Source organism: Sceloporus undulatus, chromosome 1 (assembly GCF_019175285.1).
Source record: "Sceloporus undulatus isolate JIND9_A2432 ecotype Alabama chromosome 1, SceUnd_v1.1, whole genome shotgun sequence".
Taxonomy (NCBI): Eukaryota; Metazoa; Chordata; class Lepidosauria; order Squamata; family Phrynosomatidae; genus Sceloporus; species Sceloporus undulatus.
The window spans coordinates 103,162,194-103,184,450 of NC_056522.1; the positions used below are offsets into that span (position 1 = coordinate 103,162,194).

The 22,257-nt window shown below is 38.9% G+C and overlaps 1 protein-coding gene across 1 annotated transcript in view; it reads left to right on the top strand.

Moving 5' to 3' along the window:
* Positions 1 to 17,896, top strand: part of TBC1D32 (TBC1 domain family member 32) — a 107,007-nt gene extending 89,111 nt beyond the window's left edge. The window contains exons 32-34 of the mRNA XM_042457025.1: positions 3,310 to 3,450; positions 6,509 to 6,697; positions 15,788 to 17,896. Of these exons, the coding sequence (XP_042312959.1) occupies positions 3,310 to 3,450; positions 6,509 to 6,697; positions 15,788 to 15,907 (450 nt within the window). The 3' untranslated portion in view covers positions 15,908 to 17,896. The remainder of the gene's footprint in view (positions 1 to 3,309; positions 3,451 to 6,508; positions 6,698 to 15,787) is intronic.
* The last annotated feature ends 4,361 nt before the right edge of the window (positions 17,897 to 22,257 follow it).

A 22,257-nucleotide genomic window follows, 5' to 3' on the forward strand; every position in this document is an offset into this window, starting at 1 on the left:
TGTTACAGACTGCCAAAATAAAGCTGCTTCGGGTGTCTTTGGAGGTATGCTGTTTAAATGATGCATGGGTCCTAAGAATCTGGAAGCTGCACCAAAGCTGCACTCCAGTGCTTAGGAATGGAGTGTGGCTTTGGTGCAACCTCCGGACTCTTAGGACCCATGCATCATTTAAATAGCATGCCTCCAAAGAGACTCGAAGCAGCTTTATTTTGGCAGTCTGTAACAGGCCTAAATGTATCAGAATGGCCAGTGTAGTTTTCCACTTGTTGAAAGGTCTGCATTCTCAGAACATGTCCTTAATCCTAGATTTCTTAAGTGATCAGAAAAATCCCTCCTGTATTGGTAGTAGCCACAGCTTTTTCACTGTTGAACATCTCTGCTGCAGTCTTACCATATGTACTTGACTATAAGTCAGCCTCATGTATTAGTTGAGGGCAGGTTTTGAAGCCAAAATTAATTGATTTTGATGTGGCCCATGGATAAGTCGAAGGTAAAGCTTAGGGGCATGTATGTAACAAAGGATGTAAAAAACAATGAAAAGAAAAATACTGCCAAAGAGCTTACAAAATTCCAGTTGGCATAATTGTTCGGGCTCACCCTAAAAGTTTGTTGAAGGGAAGCTGTGTGATACAAGGCACAGGTGGGGCTGGGAAAACATGCACATTTCAAAAAAGATGAAGAGACAAACAAAAGAAGATGGTGACTACATTAGCACTGATTACAGCCTTTAACTTTAATGCAATAACTTTGCCTGATTTTAACTCAGGAAAGTTGACAAACATACACAAATGCCTTATTCAGATCCTTCAAAGTCCAATTCCTCTTGGTGCTCCTTTTCGAAGTGCCCAAAAGCTGCCACAGCTGCCATTTTCACACTCAGAAGTTCCCATTCAAAAAGGTCAGAAGTGGAACCATGACAGAGAGAACAGAGGGTGTTGGTGCTTCTTTTAGGTGCTCCCGGGACATAACCTCTTACCTTTCACCACTCTACTCAGAGGCAAAGAGGATTCCCCCTTTTTAAAACAATATAGTATTTACATTGGCCCATGGATATGTCAACCCAGCTTTTTGGGGTCAATTTCTAATCATGTATATGAATATATATAGTATGTAGATTTTGATACTTCACTTCAGTCACTTCTTTAAGAGTCAGATCAAGCATAATACAGACCTCAGTTGTTGAATTAAAAAAAAAACTTCAAAGAGAGATTAGAAAGATAAACAGCAGAACTGGGATATTTGAAAAAGATTTAAAATTACTTTTAAAAGCAGTTTGAATCACAATTGTATCTCTAAACATCTTTTTCTTTGCTTCAAGCTCTGAACATATACTTGCTCCCACGTGACTATGGCACTGTGTGAGATACTCTCAGTCCACACATGATTTCTGCAATTTAAATCAGCCCATCAAAGCTGCTAGTTTTCCACAAAGGAGAAAATAGGAACTTTTTCTTTCCCCTTTGACCCCCCCCCCCCCAATGACTTTAAGAGGGTTAAATTAAGAAAATGAAATAGGGTAAGGTAAAAAGTCTTCTCCAGCACCAGTCCAAATAAGGATCTGTCTTTCATTGTTCATAAGCAATGGAAAAGGTTTCAGGATATCTGACATGAATCTTACTTTAGTTTGTTCTAGGATGCCTTAGAAAAAGTTGGAGCATTACACCTGTAAGTGCTCTAGGGTGTCAGATAAGGCCTTAAGAAAGAAGGCTTTTAACTAGTCCTGAGCAAATTACCAAAGAAAGTATTATCGGTCTTTTCCAACTCTATGATTCTATGATTCTATCTGTGTCATGCAAATTTAGCAAACAAGAGACTAGATAATGTAGTTTTACTCTTTGTGCATCAATAAACAGCCTTTCATTTGAATGGAAACCTTCATGCCATTCATATTTATAACATAACCTGTTTACTTCTGAATCCCATCTATCAGTTGTCTTCCCCCTCTAGCTAAAAGTGTGTGTGTGTATCATTATCAGCCAATCTAGAAACATGACCAGAAATATTACCAAGTCATCCATGCAATGATCTCTGGAAAAATACACTTCATACTTTAAAAAGTTGCTGTTCTAAATCTATCATTAATCTTACTTAGACTAGGCCCACTGAAATAAGTAGACTTGTTTGTCATAATTGGATTGTCAGATATCACTTACTGTAAAGGATGTTTCTTATTTAAGGGCCAGAAAGCTTGTCCTTTACATGACTGGCAGGTGTTTTATTATAAGGGGTTCCCCCCTATGTGTGGGTTCTTTTCATCTGCTGCTGTTGGAGTTTATTGATGAAACTGGGTTTAATAACCACCCACTACAGTGTCTGTAAAAAAGGCTTAGAAAAGTGAAAAGAGGGAGGGGGGCTAGCAGAATCACATTAATCCCACTAAATTACCAATTTGTAAAAAATGCCAAAAATCAGCTAATATAGTGAACCACAAATTACAAAAACTGGCTAAATCATCCACAGGAACTTGTTTCGCAGGAAATGAAGAATTTTTTTAAGTTATGCTTGCTCAGCCTGAGAGGATGGCAAACCCCCTCTGAAGAAACATGCCAAGAAAACCCTGTGATAGGTTTGCCTTAGAGTCACCACAAATTAGAAATGACTTGAGGACAAACAAACAGTTGAAGAGAATGTCATAGATATAGTATATCTTGATTTAAGTAAGGCCTTTGACAAGTTTCCCCATGACATTCTTGCAAACAAGCTTGTAAAATGTGGGTTAGACATGGCATAAAACCTGCCCTCAACTTATACATGAAGTTGACTTATAGTCAAGTACATATGGTAAGACTGCAGCAGAGATATTCAACAGTAAACAAGCTGTATATTCCCTTCATCTTGGTTTCTACTGGGGTTTGGTTTTTAAATTTTAAAAAATTGTGAATATTTTCGAACTGTGGTTGGTTGAATCCATGGATGCAGAATCTGTGGATATGGTGGTTTGCCTGTATAAGAAAACCCAAAACTGATAGGAATTTCAAGTGAAATAGTGTGCAGTGCTTAACTATTTCCACAAGACAAATTATCTGTTCAGCCTTTTTCACTCCCTATACAAACTCCCCCTGTGGCTATGTAAAAATGTTTGCATATTCATTTGATCAAATACTGAAGAAGACACTAATACTGAAGAAATGTAACTAACTTTTTTCTATTACATTTTGGAAATATTTTCTTGGTTCATTAGCACCAATCAAGACTCCCTGGTAAATCTTTCACTGCCAACTGGTTTCTGAAGTAAAGGAAGGAGAAAGTAATGTGCTTCTTCAAAAGCTGTCAGGATCTTTTTTAATGTTTTTGTTTTCCCTTGTTCAGATCCACCTGCCTCTTGATACAGCAATGTCTGGCATCCATCCAGTCTATTTTTGCAGTGCACATTATGTTGAGATGTTACTGAAGGCCGAGTTGCCACTTGTGTCTTCTGCTTTCCATATGTCTGGTTTTACTTCATCACAGGTAATATTAAAACTATTCCAAAGAATTTTTTAAATGGTTGCTTTGGCTTCAGCGGTAAGAGAAATTACTGCATAAATCTTATCAAAGCAACAGCTTCTGCAATACTGCAAATTCATTACATGACTATGAAGAAGTGTCCCATTGAGTTCATTGAGGCTTATTCTCTTGAATGTGAATACACTGTATAGAGTTACAACTGATGTAATTTCTTGTCTTAATATAAGTACTATAGCTCAAAATCAAGGTGTAGTTCTCTTAGTATTGTAGTAAAAAAGGTAATATTGCCAAAATATCTTAAAACATACAGGAGTGGATTTTTGAAGCAGAGTTTCCAAGGATAACAGATAAGTAGACTGCATTTTTGAGAATGTCAAAAAATTATTGATCTAGCCCTATTAATTGATCCAAAGTATACATTCCATAATTATCTTATTTCTTCCAAAACTTTTTCTCAGTCTCCATATTAGTATTATCCCATAGAGTTAATTTAGCATAACAAAATACATCAAATTGTACTTGACAAGCTATTGTGTGCAAGACCACCCTGGCAGAAGAAACTGAAGGTATCAGTAACCCTTTCTTCGTCAAATGGAAAGCAGTCTAATCAGAGGGCACCATCCTTAGAGAGTTTAAGCAAACAGAGGTGCCAAGTATGTCAATTCTAAAATCACCCAAGCAAAGGGTATCAGGATTGGGCATATTTACAATGATTTGAGTTAAGAGATATGTCTTAAACGGCAAACTCAGATTGAGAAAATTAAAACCACTTTCAAAAATGATATCCTTTAACTGAATGTACTGTTCATCAGTAGTCAGGTACATAAGACAGAAAACTTAATTGTGTTTAGGAATGAGATTTCCTTCTGAGTAAAAATGCTTTTGTTTGAATTATATGTCTACATACTACGGGCTGAGAAACAAAAGTTTAATTGTGGGCTACCCCATGAATAGGGCTTTCTCAGAATTCTCTTCCATCAACTATCTGATGATTTCTGAAACATTGGTCTTTCCTACACCCTCTAAAATTGCTTCAACGATTGAAAGAGGCACATGAGGGAGGAATAAGGCCTTAAATAGCCTACCACCCCACCTCCATCATGTGCTGCATTCAGGCATCCTGTGCCCCACACAAAGCCTCCTTGTCTTTGACCATGAAAGTCATCAAATGAGTAATCTCCCCTGCAACTTTTGTTGCCACACTGGTCCAGGTATTTAGGGGCAAAACAGACAAGCATAATAAACCTGTTTCCAGGTGGCTTGGCAACGTGGTGATGACATAACACATCTTGAAGCCGCCCAAAAGCCACCCCAAATCAGAAAAGCCGCTCTGAAAAGGAGTGGTAAAAAAACAGCTGCTTTTCAGAGCACCGTCTGGGAACACAGTGACAAGGCAGATTGGTGCCGTGTGCATCTGTTTGCCGCAGCTCTGGCACAAGCATCTCTAGGGTGGCCCCAGTCCACCCTTTTTGGACGATCTGTTTCGCCCCTAATTCTCCGAAACACTTTCCTACACCCATTAAAAGTGCGTCTATTTGTACAAACCTTTGAAAAATAAGCAAGTGTTAGATTTGCCTTTGCTTCTATTTTATTGCCTTTGTTGTATTCTAGCGGATACTTGAAATGTGATAAATTATTTTAGAGTCCCAATTTTAGATATTTATAGTTTGTTTTTTTAACTGTCTTAAAAAAAAAACAGCTGCTTTGAGCTCTTAGTAAGAAAGGAGTCCTGGTGGCGCAGTGGTTAAATGCCTGTACTGCAGCCACTTACAAACCATAAGGCTGCGAATTCAATACCAGCAAAAGGGCTCAAGCTCGACTCAGGCTTGCATCCTTCCGAGGTTGCTAACCTGAGTACCCAGATTGTTGGGGGCAATTAGCTTACACTTTGTAAACCGCTTAGGGAGTTCTTAAGTGCACTGGTAAATGGTATAGAAATGTACTTGCTATTGCTATAAATCCAAGGTGTAATAACTGCAATGATTTTAATTACTGTTACTGATTTAATGCACAGCTAAACAAAATGTTCTGCAAGTGATTAAAAAAAAATAATTGTATTTTTGAACTCAGTTTCTCAATTCATTTAATTTTTAAAATATTTATACCCTGCTCTGTTTCACAAGATCTCAGGGCAGCATACTTACCTCCTATATGTTGTCAGATTTATGCAAAAGTACAGGATTTCTCTTCAGTAAATACACTTTAAATGCTTAAACAGAAAAAAATATCACTTTAAAAATTCCTAATGACAAATGTCTTTGTCCATTTAGGGGTGAAGCAAATGGGTCAAAAAGAGCAACCAGAGGCTGCTCTTGCCCCCATTGCTACAGGGCTGTGGCAACCAGACACCACGGTCCCAAGTGCAGCTGCTGGCATGGTCCCAAATGAGCCATGAAAAGGAGCAGTAAAAAACCACTCCTTTTGCAGCCAGATTAAAACCGCATTTGATGGCTCCGGAGCAACCTCTGCACGATCCAGGGGTGTGCATCATGTGCATGTCCCACTCCTGGATAAGCCTGACAGCAGCCCTTTGGGGCTGTCTGTTTGAGGCCATGGTGTTTTTTCTTCCCACTTGAGCTTTGTTGGTGTCAATATATTGAGTTTGCACTCAGGAAGAAACATGCTTATGACTGTGTAGGGAATCAATGTTCTGCAAACTGTCAGTTGAGAAAAAGTGATGTAGGAATTTGTTCCTTCACGTTTAAGCCTGCTTTGAACCAAGAAAGCTTAGTTTGAAATATGCTTTCCTAGCTATATTGACCAGAGTAAACATAATGGTTGACACTGCAGCTTCCGCATTGATTGACATCATGGAATGGTCAGACACTCATTTTCTTGTCCACTTGGCTGTTGTGTTTTACATTTCTTCTTTTTGTCTGTAATATGACAGATTTAATATTTCTCGGATCACTAATTCTACATCCTAATGTTCCTGCCTTCCCAGTTCTCTCACTTCCAGTCACCATTTAATATTTTGTTATGTAACCATTTAACACAGTGTTGATTACATTATGTAGAAGTGTTTTGGTTCTAAATACTGAAGTTGTTTTGTTTGTTTTAGATCTGTCAGCAGTGGCTAACTCAGTGCTTCTGGAATTACCTGGACTGGAGTGAAATCTGCCATTATATTGCCATTTGTATTTTCCTTGGCCCAGATTATCAGATATATATGTGTCTGTCTGTGTTCAAACACCTACAGCAAGAAATTCTTCAGCATACACAGACTCAGGACCTTCAAGTTTTTCTCAAAGTAATTTCTTCTTTATCTTTCTGACTTGGATAGCAGTCTGTCAGGGACACTAGCCAGATTTGTTGCATTGCATGGGGTTGAACTTGATTAGTGCTTTGCATCTCACTCTACAGTTCATAATTCTGAGACATACAATACCAGAATAAATCAGAAGATTTTGAGGCCAGTCTTTTAGAGAGACTGACAACAAACAAGTTCATTTTAAATCTTTTTGTTTTTACTAATTTAACAGTTACACTCTTTGCTAGTAGGAAAGGAAAATATTCAGATTGGTAGAGATAAAAAGAAGACACTCATGTTGCATCATTAGATTTTAGGCAGAGAATTAGGATACCACATTCTTTTGCATTGTGATCTGTTTGGTGCACTATAAAGTTCTTCTGCTTTAAACAATCCTTTTGCAATCACCTCAAGGGGGCAGTGATTCATGTGAGCAGTATATTCCTTCTAACCATCATGTTTCAGTGAATTTCATTATAGTCATGGTGGCCAATCATTGTTATTTTCACAGTAGCTACAGCCATGGTGAATTTTAAGAGTACACAGTGCAAATCAAGTTTCCCTTCTACTAAGAAGATTATCCACTACAGTGGTACCCCGGGTTACGAAAATAATTCGTTCCGCCGCCGCGTTCGTAACCCGAAATCCTTCGTAAGCCGAAAAAGCCATAGGCGCTAATGGGGAAAAGCCGCGATTTCGTGCGAAATAGCGCCGAAAAGCACCAAAAAATTTTTCGTAACCCGAAAAAACCTTCGTAACCCGGAACAGTTTTTTCCTATTGATTTTTTTCGTATCCCGGGAATTTCGTAAGGCGGTGCTTTCGTATCCCGGGGTACCACTGTATGTGTCAGCCATCCAATTCCATGCCTGAAAAGCAATTCCATCATTGTTGTTGTCATGTGCCTTTGCATAATTTCAAACCTATTATGGCAACCCGAAAGCGAACCTATCAGAGTTTTCTTGGCAAGATTTTTTTGAGAAGGGGATTGCTTTTGCTCTGGAGACACAATGGTTAAACGCTGGTACTGCACACCCTCACAGCAACAAGGTTGTGAGTTCGATCGCAGACAAGGCTCCAGGGCATGAAAATGAATACCCAGCTTATTGGAGGCAATTAGCTCACACATTGGCCTGTTACAGACTGCCAAAATAAAGCTGCTTTGGGTCTCTTTGGAGATATGCTATTTAAATGATGCATGGATCCTAAGAGTCCGGAGGTCGCACCAAAGCCACACTCCATTCCTAAGCACTGGAGTGCAGCTTTGGTGCAGCTTCCAGATTCTTAGGACCCATGCATCATTTAAATAGCATATCTCCAAAGAGACCCGAAGCAGCTTTATTTTGGCAGTCTGTAACAGGCCATTGTAAACCATTTAGAGAGTGCTTAAGTACACTGATACGTGGCATAGAAATGTACTTGCTATTGCTATTTCCTCTGAGTGTGACTTGCCCAAGGTCACTCAGTGGGTTTCCATGGCTGAGTGGGGATTTCAACCCTGGTCTCCAAAGTCATAGTCCAGTGCTCAAACCATTACTCCACACTGGCTCTCTGCCCCTTTATAACACATACTGAATAACAAGTGAGATGCCCCCCAGCTGTTTGAGAACTCTGTATTTGAAATCTTCATGGCCATTATATGGGGGGGAACTGGGAGTGTGGACCATACCAGATGACACTTTAAGGGGGAGATGACACTATGTGTTCCTTTAAAATGCTGGAACTCAGCAGAAGAGATAGTGTGAATGGAGTGAGGCTCAGTGACAGGAGAAAGGAGATGCCTTGGGTTTTTTTAAATTAAAATTTAAAATTTAATTTTTTTAAATTATTTTTTCTTTTTAGATTTTATTTAATATCACACTTTATCAAATCTTCACTGTTACCACATGAAATTATTTATGTGTAAATACATTTAGGCTGTGGTTATGATACCGTAATGTAAAGATATAATTTCAATTTTGCTAGTTGTTTATATCACAACTATTGCCATCACATTCTGTGATGTACAGGAGTTAGGATTTATGAGTACCAAAAAAACAAAAAACATTACCATGGATTCTGCATGGTGTGGTATGGGAGGAGGTCAGTGAGTTATTGCACCAGGTGACGCCAATCCTAGTGATGCCACTGGAAATCTGTAACCTGTTCTATTTCTTTTCAAGGATAGAGTTCTCAAACATGCAAACAGTTCCAGTGACAGAATGCAAGGAATAGCATACTGTCTGCTTTATTACAAGGTCTACAGTCTGTACTCTTTTTTTTCTAACAGTTCGTTCTAGAACAGTGTTGCATTGTGAGGAATGTTTCTTCCAGAGATAGGTCATTAATTCTTACCTTTCTGAAAATAATTCCTTTGCCTAAACACGTGAAGCAGTTCACTCCCTATTTTCCTCCCTGTGTGGGGAACAAAGAGTTGGGTACTAGCTGTTATTTAACTGGTACCATCAGGGAGCCCCTGGAAGCACCAGAAGAGTAAACTTCATTTTGTAACCATGTCATCCTCCAGGGGTAGGGAGGAGAATTCATGGCTCATGGCTAAGGAGGGAAGTCAGATTCTTGGCTGAAGGGTTGACTGGAAAACTTAGGCCCAGTATGTCAGCTGGGAAAACTGGGCTCCTGGGGGTCTGACCTCCTTGTAGAGAGCATGAGATAGTGGGAAGTGGCTGCACACACTTTTCCAGTTCTCCATCCCTGCCTTGGAATATACAGAATGCTTCAATTATCCTGTAAAATATTGGTATTATAATTGGTGAAAGGTTACCTAATGAGCTTCTGGCATGAACTTTGGTCTTCTTGGTCTGTAATCTAATGGCTAAAACAGCTCAAATAGAAAAATCATGGGAGAATTTAATTTCTAACACGTGTTTACCAGGTACTTTATAAAATGTTGATTGTAGAAGTAAATTTTGATAAATGAGAAAGTGGATACATCACTGGCACTCATATTCTGATCACTAATTTAGGTCGTCAGTTGCTATCATTTTCTGACAATTGTTTTCCTTTTGTTCTTATCTTTTTGAGTAAGGGTGGGAACTTATGTAATTCTCCCGATGCTGTTGGACATCCAAGTGCAAGTAGCCTTTGTCAGTTTGGCCAATAGTGAAGAATGGTGGGAAATGCAGTCCTGCAACATCTCACAGATCCCTGGCCTCACAATTCCCACCCTTGTTTTAATGGAATGTACAACTCTGGACTGGAATAAATGAAAATAGAGATGGTTTCAGACTTTCTAAATATTAAACTTGTTAAATTCTGTTTCACACCCATCACTTCAGAATCAAACCTGAATTGTTATTAACATAGCATTTGAGAAAGTGGATAATAGCTTTTTTTTTGGCAAGAAACATCAAGTTAATTGTTTAAACATGCCATTAACCACTGTCTGTAACAGCAGTCTCATTTAATGTGAGTGCCCAAGAATACCAGTAATTTAAAACCGATGACATTAATTTCAAAATAGCAGTCCTCGTTATAGAATCATAGAATCATAGAGTTGGAAGAGACCACTAGGGCCATCCAGTCCAACTCCCTGCCATGCAGGAAATCCAAATCAAAGCATCCCCAACAGATGGCCATCCAGCCTCTGTTTAAAGACCTCCAAGGAAGAAGACTCCACTACACTCTGAGGGAGTGTGTTCCACTGTCGAACAGCCCTTACTGTCAGGAAGTTCCTCCTAATGTTCAGGTGGAATCTCTTTTCCTGTAGCTTGCATCCATTGTTCCGGGTCCTGTTCTCTGGAGCAGCAGAAAACAAGCTTGCTCCCTCCTCAATATGACATCCTTTCACATATTTAAACAGGGCTATCATATCACCTCTTAATCTTCTCTTCTCCAGGCTAAACATCCCCAGCTCTCTGAGTTGCTCCTCATAGGGCAAGGTTTCCAAACCTTTCACCATTTTAGTCGCCCTCCTTTGGACACGCTCCAGTTTCTCAATGTCCTTTTTGAATTGTGGTGCCCAGAATTGGACACAATATTCCAGGTGGGGCCTGACCAGAGCAAAATATAATGGCACAATTACTTCTCTTGATCTAGACACTATACTTTTATTGATGCAGCCTAAAATTGTATTGGCCTTTTTAGCTGCCGCATTGCACTGTTGACTCATGTTCAACTTATCATCTACTTGGACTCCTAGATCCCTTTCGCATGTACTTTCATTCAGCAATGTGTCTCCCAACCTATATCTGTGCATTTCATTTTTTCGCCCTAAGTGCAGTACCTTACATTTCTCTGTGTTGAATTTCATTTTGTTAGCTTTGGCCCAGCTTTCTAGTCTATTCAGGTCATTTTGAATTTTGATCCTGTCCTCTGGAGTATTAGCTATTCCTCCTAATTTGGTGTCATCTGCAAATTTGATAAGTATGCTCCCAATTCTGTCATCCAGGTCATTGATAAAGATGTTGAATAGCACTGGGCCCAGGACAGAGCCCTGTGGGACCCCACTGGTCACTTCTCTCCACGATGAAAAGGAGCCATTGTTGAGCACCCTTTGGGTTCGGCCGGTCAACCAGTTACAAATCCATGTAACAGTTACCTTGTCTAGTCCACATTTTACAAGCTTGTTTGCAAGAATGTCATGGGAAACCTTGTCAAAGGCCTTACTGAAATCAAGATATACTATATCCACAGCATTCCCTTCATCTACCAAGTTGGTAATTTTATCAAAGAAAGAGATCAGATTTGTCTGGCATGACTTGTTTCTCTGAAACCCATGTTGACTTTTTGTGATTATGGCATTGCCTTCTAGATGTTCACAGACTCTCTGTTTAATGATCTGCTCCAGAATCTTTCCTGGTATTGATGTCAGACTAACTGGACGATAATTGTTGGGATCCTCTTTCTTCCCCTTTTTGAAGATGGGGACAACGTTTGCCCTCCGCCAGTCTGCTGGGATTTCTCCTGTTTTCCAGGAGTTTTCAAATATGATTGCCAATGGCTCCGATATTACATTTGCCAGTTCTTTTAATACCCTTGGATGTAGTTCATCTGGTCCTGGAGACTTAAATTCATTTAGATTAACAAGGTATTCCTCTACTATCTCTTTACATATTCTGTGCTGAAATTCCCCTATTCTGTCCTCTGCTCCATTATCCTCAGGTTGAGCACCCTTTGCCTTTTCTGAGAAGACTGAGGCAAAGAAGGTGTTGAGTAATTCTGCCTTTTCTCTGTCTTCTGTTAGCATTTTGCCATCTTCTCCACGCAGTGGCCCTACTGTTTCCTTCTTCTTCCTTTTGCTGCGGACATATCCAAAAAAGCCCTTTTTATTGTTCTTAACCTCTCTAGCAAGCCTGAGCTCATTCTGCACTTTAGCTTTTCTGACGTTATCCCTACACATGCCTGCTATTTCTTTGAATTCCTTTTTTGTGATTTCTCCCTTTTTCCATTTCTTATACATGTTCCGTTTCAAACTTAGCTCGGTTGAAAGGTCCTTAGTCATCCATCCTGGTTTCTTGAGACACCTCCCATTTTTCTTTCTCACTGGAACGGTTTGAAATTGTGCCTTCAGTATCTGTCTTTTGAGAAACTCCCATCCAGCCTGAACTCCTTTCCCTTTTAGTATTTCTGACCACGGGATCACCCTCAATACTTCTCTAAGTTTACTGAAATCCGCTCTCCTAAAGTCTAGGATGCGTGTCTGACTATGCCTGGCTTCTCCTTTCCACTGTATTACAAACTTCAGGAGAACATGGTCACTTCCACCTAATGATCCCACCACTTGCACCCCATTAACCAAGTCATCCATGTTGGTTAGGATCAGATCCAAAATAGCTGACCCCCTTGTTGCCTCTTCCACCTTTTGGACCATGAAATAGTCTTCCAGGCAAGTGAGGAATTTGTTAGACCTTGTGGATTTGGCTGAGTTTGACTTCCAGCAAATATCAGGGTAGTTGAAGTCGCCCATCACTACTATATCTCTCCTTTCTGAGTGTGTGGTCATCTGTTCTAGAAAGACATCATCCAATTCCTCCGTCTGACTTGGAGGTCTGTAGTAGACTCCCACCATAACATCCTTGTTGTTTCCCTCCCCTTTGATTCTTATCCAGATGCTCTCCACCTGGCTTCCAGGATTGATGTCCTGGATCTCTTCACTGGTGTAAATATCTCTGACATATAGTGCTATTCCCCCTCCTTTCTTGTTTGGCCTATTTCTCTTAAAAAGGTTATACCCCTCTATTTCCACATTCCAATCATGAGACTCATCCCACCAGGTTTCAGTGAGGCCTATTATATCATATTTGTTTTGCTGTACTAGGAGTTCAAGTTCATCTTGCTTATTTCCCATGCTCTGTGCATTAGTGTAGAGGCATCGCAGACCACGGGTCCCATTTATTTGTTGCTGGTGCAAGTTTATTTGCCTCCCACTGTTGTGTCCTTGCACTTTTTTTCTTGTTACCTCTATGTCTGTTTGACTATTTCCTCCAGCCCTTTCGCCTTCCTTAATGTTGTCTCCCTTCCCCACGGAACTCAGTTTAAAGCCCTCCTGATCAAGTTCTTGAGACTGTTGGCAAAGACATTTCTTCCAACTGGCGTGAGATGCAACCCGTCTGTTGCAAGAAGTCCCTCCTCATTGAACCGCAGCCCATGATCAAAGAATCCAAACCTTTCTCGGCGGCACCACCTGCGGAGCCAGTTGTTCACATCCGCTATTTTCTTCTCCCTTCCTGGACCATGCCCTTCGACTGGCAGAAGAGACGAGATGACAACCTGTGCATCCATTCCTTTCAGCTTCCTACCAAGCGCCTCATAATCCCTTTTGATGTTCTGCAGGCTGTGTCTTGCAGTATCGTTGGTTCCCACGTGGACCAAAAGGAAGGGGTATTGGTCAGTAGGCTTGACCAGTCTTTCCAGCCTCTCTGTCACATCACGGATCTTTGCCCCTGGGAGACAACACACCTCTCGAGACATCTTGTCAGGCCTACAAATCACTGCTTCTGTACCCCTCAGCAAGGAGTCCCCCACTACGACCACACGCCTCCTACGAAGTTTAGCATCGGCTGTCCCCTTGGGTGGGACTATCATGCTTGCCTGCTCTGTCCCTGAAATCTGTCCATGCTGCTCTTCTTCATCCTCCTTGATAAGGGAAAGAGCTTCGAATCGATTCTCTAGCTGCAAGTATATAGTAGATGACAACACAGCAGAGGTATTTTTCCTCCTAATAGAATTCACATAACATCTAATGACATGCCATCAAGATTAAAAATTCTTAAGGCACAAGAACCCAGATGTGTGGTCAAAACTTATAAAAATCATCAAATGTACTGAATATATTTTAGAAGGAATAGCATTATATTGAAAATAAAATAAAACAATATTTGAGGAAAGAATAAGGTTTTGATTTTATTACCTGAGAGTGCATCCTTGTTTAATAAGTAGACCTGTTCTGACAGAATTTAAAAAATTAAATCCACAGTATCCTGATTCCAGTTGAATTTTAACCATCCTACTATGGACTTAATTACTTGTAGATTTCTCCCTAGGAATATAATATATTGTATGAAAGAAGCACATTGTTAAAGACATGGAAGCAGAGTAGTACATCATTAAAATGGATATTAAATTAGAGGCTCCAGTCTACCTCTAGCTATGCAGCAGAGAGATGCAAATGAAGTTTGTACATTCTGTCTGAAACCACTAATACATCAGACAGTTTAATGGAGTTCACGTTGGCTTTGTAATTTTAAAAAAGGGATATTTATGAGTTGGTTTATTCTCATGAAGATCTGTCTCCATACATAGATCTGCCTTACTGGTCAGTGGCAACTGACTTCAGGTATCTTAAATCAAAATAGTATTAAATACTTGTTTTTTTTAAAAAAGGCAATTGTTTAAAATACTTCCTGATTGCTTTTTATGCCACTGATTAATAGTCCATTGTTCACCAGAGGAAGGATTACAGGTTTAATTTCTTGTCTTTTGTCTACACACACACACACTTTAAAGGGTCCTGGTTCATTTTTAAAATTCACTTATTCTTGTGCTGTCAGGAGTAGCTGGCTGCCGTTCTTCTTCTTCCTCCTACTTCATTAATGTAGGTTCAAAGAGGAAGTTTTTCTAATAAAGCTATCTTATTTTGCAATATGTTTACACTCTGATGACTTGTGCCTAAGAGTGAGTGAGTGAGTGAGTGAATGAGTCTGTCTGTCTGTCTGTCTGTCTCTCTCTCTCGTATATTGTCATAATTCATTCAATAATGTATACTAATGGAATTGTAGGTAATTTCTTTGGGGCAAGTAGTACATAGGATGCCAGCATGTACTCAGAATATAATGAAACTGCAGTAGAGAGATGTTAAGCAAAGTCTGCACTATCATGTTCTCATAAAATGTTAATGGAAAATCGTAATAAAAGCTCATTTTTAATTTGTATTTTTGTATGGTTTACATACCACTTAATTTAATTTAGAGAACAACTAAGCTAGTCTAGTCTAATTGCTGCCATTGAGATAAACCTTCATTAACAAGTGGAGGAGGAGTAATTCCCCTGCAAAAGAACTCAAAATTAATTATGCCTTGTGCCCTCCAGATGTATTCAACTCCATCATCCCAAATAAGCATGATATTTTGTTATGAGAAACGGCAATTTTCATCCATTCTTTGACACGTTGTATTATATTTGATGCTCCTCAGAAACCTTCCAATTTGTTATATGGGGTGGGTGTTGTGGTTTTAATGTATATAGTTTTATATTGTTTTTAGTTGATGTTTTAATTGTTTTATTGTAATATGTTTTAAATTGTTTTTATTTGTGAGCCACCTTGGGTCCTTTTCTGGGAGAAAGGAAACATAAAAATGAAATAAATAAATTAAAAATAAAATGTATACTGGATATATATTCTAAGAATCATTTGATAGTCCATGCTGATTCTGTTGATTATTTTAACCAATAAATGACTAGAATTGTTCAGAAACTGGCATGATGGATTTTCATATAATGGAAATTGATGTATTAAAGTAGAAACAGAAGAAACCAGTTAGCCAGTTGGAGTGGGTGTGTGTGTGTGTGAATATAGATACCTTTCAATACATTGATTTGTTAATGTGTATCATTTGTTCCTAGTTAACAATACTTCTCTTTTATATAATGTGCAGGAAGAAGCACTTCATGGATTTCAAGTGAGTGATTATTTCAAATTCATGGAAAATTTGGCTGTTACCTACAGATCAGTGCTGCTAAAAGACATGAAGAACATTAGAGTGCAGAACACATAGATGAAGCAAATGAGCATCTCATTTCAAATTTTAGTTATGTTCTGAAAAGGACACCGTTTGTTTGTTTTGTATTCTTCTCCATAAAAATGCATTTATTCTAAATGTACATACTGCCAGATCAATAATAGGGCTGTTCAGCATACCAGTTTCACAAGATGATATCCTCTAAATTGGATCATCTGAAAAATAATGTGTTTTTCCATCCATGTGGCATAGACTTGTTTACACTTGACTTCAGAACCTGCCCTTGAATTACTTAAATGCCCTGTTTATATTTTCTGGGAATGCTTTGCATGTTATTAAAGTTTGCTTTCCTTCAACTTCTGCCTAAAAAATTCTAAATTACATACAGGTTTGGCAACAAGAAATAATTTGAGTACCCAAATTTGAAAGCCCAACCATTGTTAATAGTGAGGAATAAAGGCAAAATTTCTTGTATGTGGCAAGAATGACCTTGGAATGTCAGGCAACTAAGTAGCTCAGTTTGAAAACAGTCATTTCAGTTTGAAAACAGTTATTCAAATGAAATAACATTTGAAGTACAATGAAATATTTGGCATTGCTTTCTTTTGTAGTCATTTTTAAACACTGTATACTAAAACCTTTTTTTAAAAAAAATCTCCATGTTGCCGAAATGAATACATTAAAAAAATGCAGTACTCGTTGTGGTTTGATGATTTTTATGTCAAAAAGAAGGCAAGGAAGTCTTTAGCTGCATATATAATTGTGGTTGTATGAAGTGCAAGTCAAACTGTATGATAACTGCTCCAGAGTGTCTTCACTATGGGGGATTGACTGGCAAATTTGGACTCTTGCAGCTCTGTCTGTGTAGCTGTACAACATATAACATATAATTTATGAAAGTACAGAGATTTTGTATCACCAAATCCTGTTACAATTTGTTTTAAATCAAAAGACAAATTTAAATTACATCCAATAGATTTGAAATCACTGAGACAAAAAATGCCTAAATATGGGTAAAATGTGTCCAGAGGGGATTACAATTGTTTGAAAATTTACCATATCAATGGTGAATTTTTTGGTCAGATACTCAGCATTCTGAATTAAGTTTAACTTTTATCCAGCCATATGTCTTATTAAAATAAACACTAAAGCTTTTTCAAACATGTTTTCACTTGACAGTTCCATATGTATTAATTCTTGAATCCAATTTCCACATCAGTCTGCTAATAGCAATAACAGCAACAATACAGTTTTCATTTATGTTTCTGTGGAGGTTTCTCTAATATATAAATAAAATGCCTGCTAGGTAACATAGGGGACAGTTTTGCCACATGTTTTCCCCTGGCCATTTATGCCCAGAGGTAGCCTTTTTTTATAACAAGAAGTGGAAACCCATCCTCTGTTCCCATTCTGTGTTTGTTTGTGTTTGTTTTTAAGTCTCCTAGGCCTAAAATGTACTGGAGTGAATGTGGCAAAATGTTCCCATGTTTTCAATTGGGGGGGGGATGACCTTGGCACTAAAGATTTACAAAGTTTGCTGTTCCTGTTCTTTGCAGTAACTGATAAACCTTAGTAGAATATTCTAAACCAAGATATCCACCAAGGTACATTGTAAGAAAGCTATACATTTCACAGCATCTAATACTAAGAGTTTTGGTTTGTAGTTCTATTAATTCCTGAGTTACCATAATATTTTATCCAGAGAATAGTGCTGGACTGTCTTTCTTATAAATAAATAAGATGCAGCAACAAAATTTGGAAAAGGCAGTTAAAATGCATGCTTTCTAATATAGCAATATGTTCTAGCAACTGTATAATTTTAAGAATAAAGATGTCAGCAATATAAATGCATTGCTTTTGTAGTTAAAGAGTCAAAAGAGATGTCTGTCTTTTTCTCAAAAAAGTCAGGGAGGACTTGCTTTGTCATCCCAACATTTGGCTGAATCTAGAAAAGCTTTTCTTTTACTGAAATGGTCAGTTAATGACCTAGACAATTAACTGATGATCAAATAAAAGAATATTTTACAAAGCTAAGCATATCCTCTGTTCTCTGCTATGTATTTTATTGAAACCATTGACAGCAGTCTGAAGAAGCATCTTGGCTGGATCAGATATTCTTACCACAGCTAAAACAAAGGAGGAGAGATGTTAAATTTGCCTTGCATGCCTTATCTTGCCCATCCACTCATTTGGTGCCCATTCCACACCAGTGGAAAATGAAGCAGATGAACAATATTCGGGACAATTTAAAAAGGGATAAAAATGATAGGAAAATACAGACTTACCAGGAAGACAACCACATCTTGAGCCATATATATACAAAGGATACTTAGCTAAGGTAGGGATTGAGGTGAGTGAAATGTAATAACAGCATATCGAAATACCTTTGTCCCTTACCCTATTCAGAAATACAGACATTTCTCTAAACAATGCATTCAGTGGTCCCTGGATGAATATTCATATATATTATGTGACCAATCCCCTCTGTGACACATTTACTGTCTTAACCGCATGGAAACAGCAACTGTGGTTTTATTTGCCAGAGGAGAGAGAGTGGAATGTGCTGTGACAATCACAAGAATTGCACTCAGGAGCAGCAGCTGTGACTAATGTTCTCCAGGGATGTTTGGGACACACTGTACAAAACAAAAATTAAATGTTTAACCCAAGTTCTAGTTGCATTTATGATCCAAGACTGTACATTGGTGCAAAAAGCCCACTGAGCTGTGTAGGATGAAAAACTGCCATTGTTTCTCCAGGGATGAACTGTAGCCACAGTAGAAATGTACTGTATAAGCCAAATTCCTCCAGCCTAAAGAGAATTGGGAAAGATAGTTTTCAATTGGAATCATCACCACTTTTGCACTACATCTGTTGATTTGGTTAAATCAAAGAACATAAGATCCATGTTACATAATATCGTAACACCCAAACTCCACAAAACAGTGATACCTTTATGGGGCCAACCAAAATGCACTGAATATATATTGCAAGCTTTTGAAGTTCCACTGACAGTTTTATCAGGCAAAGATGTTAAAAATCATACAGGGGTAGAAACCTCAAATCATGACATCCCAGTCCACTGGCCCTCTCTTTAATTTTTTTTTATTTATGGAGAGAAACTAACAGGGTAGGCTGACAGGGTAGAGCAGCAACAACATTTATTTCTTACCAGCCTCTCCCTGTGGAGCAAGGTGAGGAACAACAACAGATTAAAATACAACACATAATATCAATTAAAAACACATAAACCCTTTAAAAACACATATTTTTTAAAAAAAAAACATGCAAGACCAAAGCATATTAAAACAAGCAGTCCATGGTTTAAATCTCATTAAAAAAATCATTTGGATAGGCCTACTGGAAGCAGCAGTGTCACTACGAGATGTGGGGGATGCAGTCTACACTGGGTAATGTGGTGGGATTGTCTCAGTTGCTTGGCAAGCAAGCAAGAGCATTGCATCCCTTTTCCATTGGCACAGCAGCCATGCTAGACCTCAAATGGCCCTAGCACTTCTGCTGGGTGGGTGTGTATGTGTGCCTTCCGTTTGCTCTCTGGAGTGGCTGCATCCAAGGCAAACTCCAAATGGCTCTCCAAGATCTGCAATAGTCCAAACCCACTCTCCACAATGCTGCTACCCTGCACCAGGTAATACCAACCCCAGGGATGCCACTGGTTGGTGAAAGAGACTAATATTTGATAGTTTTTTGGTGGGGTTTTCGGGCTATGTGGCCATGTTCTAGAAGAGTTTCTTCCTGACATTTCACCAGCATCTGTGGCTGGCATCTTCAGAGAATGCTTGCTTGGAAAAAGTGGGTATATATATACTGTGTGAGCCTGGGAATGCAGGAGTGATTTGCATGTGTATTGTTCTGTGCTGATGGCAGGCCTCAGGCTGGGAGACTAATGTAAAAGAGGGTTAGTGTCTGTTAATTGGTGATCATTATCTCCTGGGAAAGCCCCTGACTCTGAATAGTTTCCCATTTGCATTTGCTGAGTCCTTATTTTGCTATTCCTCAGTACTGGTAGCCAAATTTTGTTCACTTTAAGGGTTTCTTCTTTCCAGTTGAAATTATCCAGATGTTTGTGGATTTCAATGTTTTCCCTGTGCATCCTGACATGGTAGTGATTGGCATGGTCCAGAATTTCAACTATGGATGCGGGCCATGAAAGCCTTCAACTTCACTAATATTTGATGCTGTTTGGCAGCTATCACATCTCTTCCAGTAGGTCGTTCCACAGTCTAGGTCAGGGGTTCCCAAACTTTTTGACTCATGGAGCCCTAAGAGCTCCATGGAGCACAGGTTGTGTACCACTGGTCTAGGTAGTGGGATAGACGTGAATAGAAGTGTTTGGATCTCGAAGGGCTGGGCCTTGGTCATAATAGGATGTGGAATTCTGCATATCCCATTTAAACATATATAATCTTTAGTTTTGAAGTCCCTTTACTGGTCCTGGATGAATCAGTTTTAGTTAAAAACTCATGCTGCCAAGTGTAGCCTGACATTGGGTGATGGATGCTAGAGATAATTGCCCAGTACTCTCTTGCTCCTCTTTCATTTGCCTTTGCAAGTTAAAAATGGACCAATGAAAACCATATTTTTAAGCAAACAAAGAAAGAAAGAAATCTTGTTACAAGTCCCAAGTAAATTATGCAGTGACCCAGGCCTGCCAAAATATGGTACTGTTTGCAAGAGATGTAAGATGACTTCATTGGGCACTGGAGCAAGACTGAAAATGAGAGGCAGAAGCCTCATCCATTTCCAATTGTCACATTCATCCATGTTTTATTCATGCCACACTCCTTTGCAAACAAGAAGGGACACGCTGAGGGCTAAAGCCAATGATGCTCTCATTGATGTTATTTTAAGGACAACTTTCTGCCCCTTATGGCTGTGACGACTGGCTTATAACACCATGTGGACAATTCCCTGACAAAATCCCAGTAGCCTAGTAGAATTTTCAAGGTCTGGGAGTGAAGTTTTAATGCCCAACCCTATCTTACTCTTTTCTTGAATTACGAGAGAACAGTGAATTATGCAAAGCAAGCAAATCTATATGTGTGTGATTAATTTGCATATATTATGCAGGCCTTGCAATCCAGCTGTGCTTGGATAGATTACAGTTCTGTTTCTCTTTTTGTTTTCTCTCTTTTCCTTCAGTGCTGCTGAGTACCCACACCCCAGTGTGTTATGTTATAGGATGAAATGACACTGTTTAATCCACTCTGCATTTCAAACATTTCAAGGAGAAAACAAAAGCCTACCTTTTAACATAAGAAGCAGAGGAATATTGTGTGCGGATTGTAAAACTGCATACATACTTCAGTACTGATTGTATACTATATACCAGATGTCACCATCTGCAAAAAGGGGTGGTGGTGCAAATATTGTACATATAAAAAAGCAATTTTTAAAGGCCACAATTTATAACAATGTCTGGAAAAGGAAGAACAGACCATCTCTTTTCTGGGTCTATCTAGCTGTGTATCTCAAATAAGCTCTTGTCTTTTTCAGGCTATGTTTCTAATGTATAAATATTCATGTTGACAGCTTCTGTCTTGATATGAATAGCCATTCCAAGTATAGTGTCTGTAAAATAACTGGAAGAGAACTAGAGGGCACAAATTGCAGCCATCATAATTTCCACTGAAGCAAGCACATTTTCTTGTTTTGAGATAAATTGTAAATTGTTCTGTGAATGTGTGTGTATGTGTGGGGCAAATAACAATGACTGATGGAATGAAAAATGATACTGAAGATTTTTCTGTTGGTTGCAATTTATGTAGTGTTTATTTTTCAACAAGTGTAATCTTTGTTTCTGATGCAGCGGTTCTGGTTGGAAAAAGTAACTATACATACCACAGCTAAAGCTTGAATGAAGGACTACCTGGGGGCAATGTGCTGAATGTTTTTTACAAAATGGCAGCTTTTGTAGTAGTAAGATTTAGAAGCTCTCTAATTTCTAGGTCCCAATATTTGTTATTTGCATTGTACCATACCTCCATACTGTTTTCAGTCTGGAGCATTCCCAATATTACTTATCATTTCAGGCTTGGATTTTGCTTCCCACAGATTCTTTTTTGACTTTGCTCTCTGCAGCACAGCATAGTGGTCTGAGTGGTGAACTACAACTCTGGAGACCAGGGTTCAATTCCCAGCTTGGCCATGAAACTGGGTGACCTTGGGCATGTCACATGCTCTCAGCCTCAGGGGAAAGCAATGGCAAATGTCTTCTGAACGAATCTTGGCAAGAAAACCCCATGACAGGTTTGCTGTAGGGTTGCCATAAGTCAGAAATGGCTTGAAGGCAAACAACAACAAATAACCATTCTGCAGAAATTAAGGACAGGAGTAGCCCTCTGCATCCATTCCTTCTAGGTGTT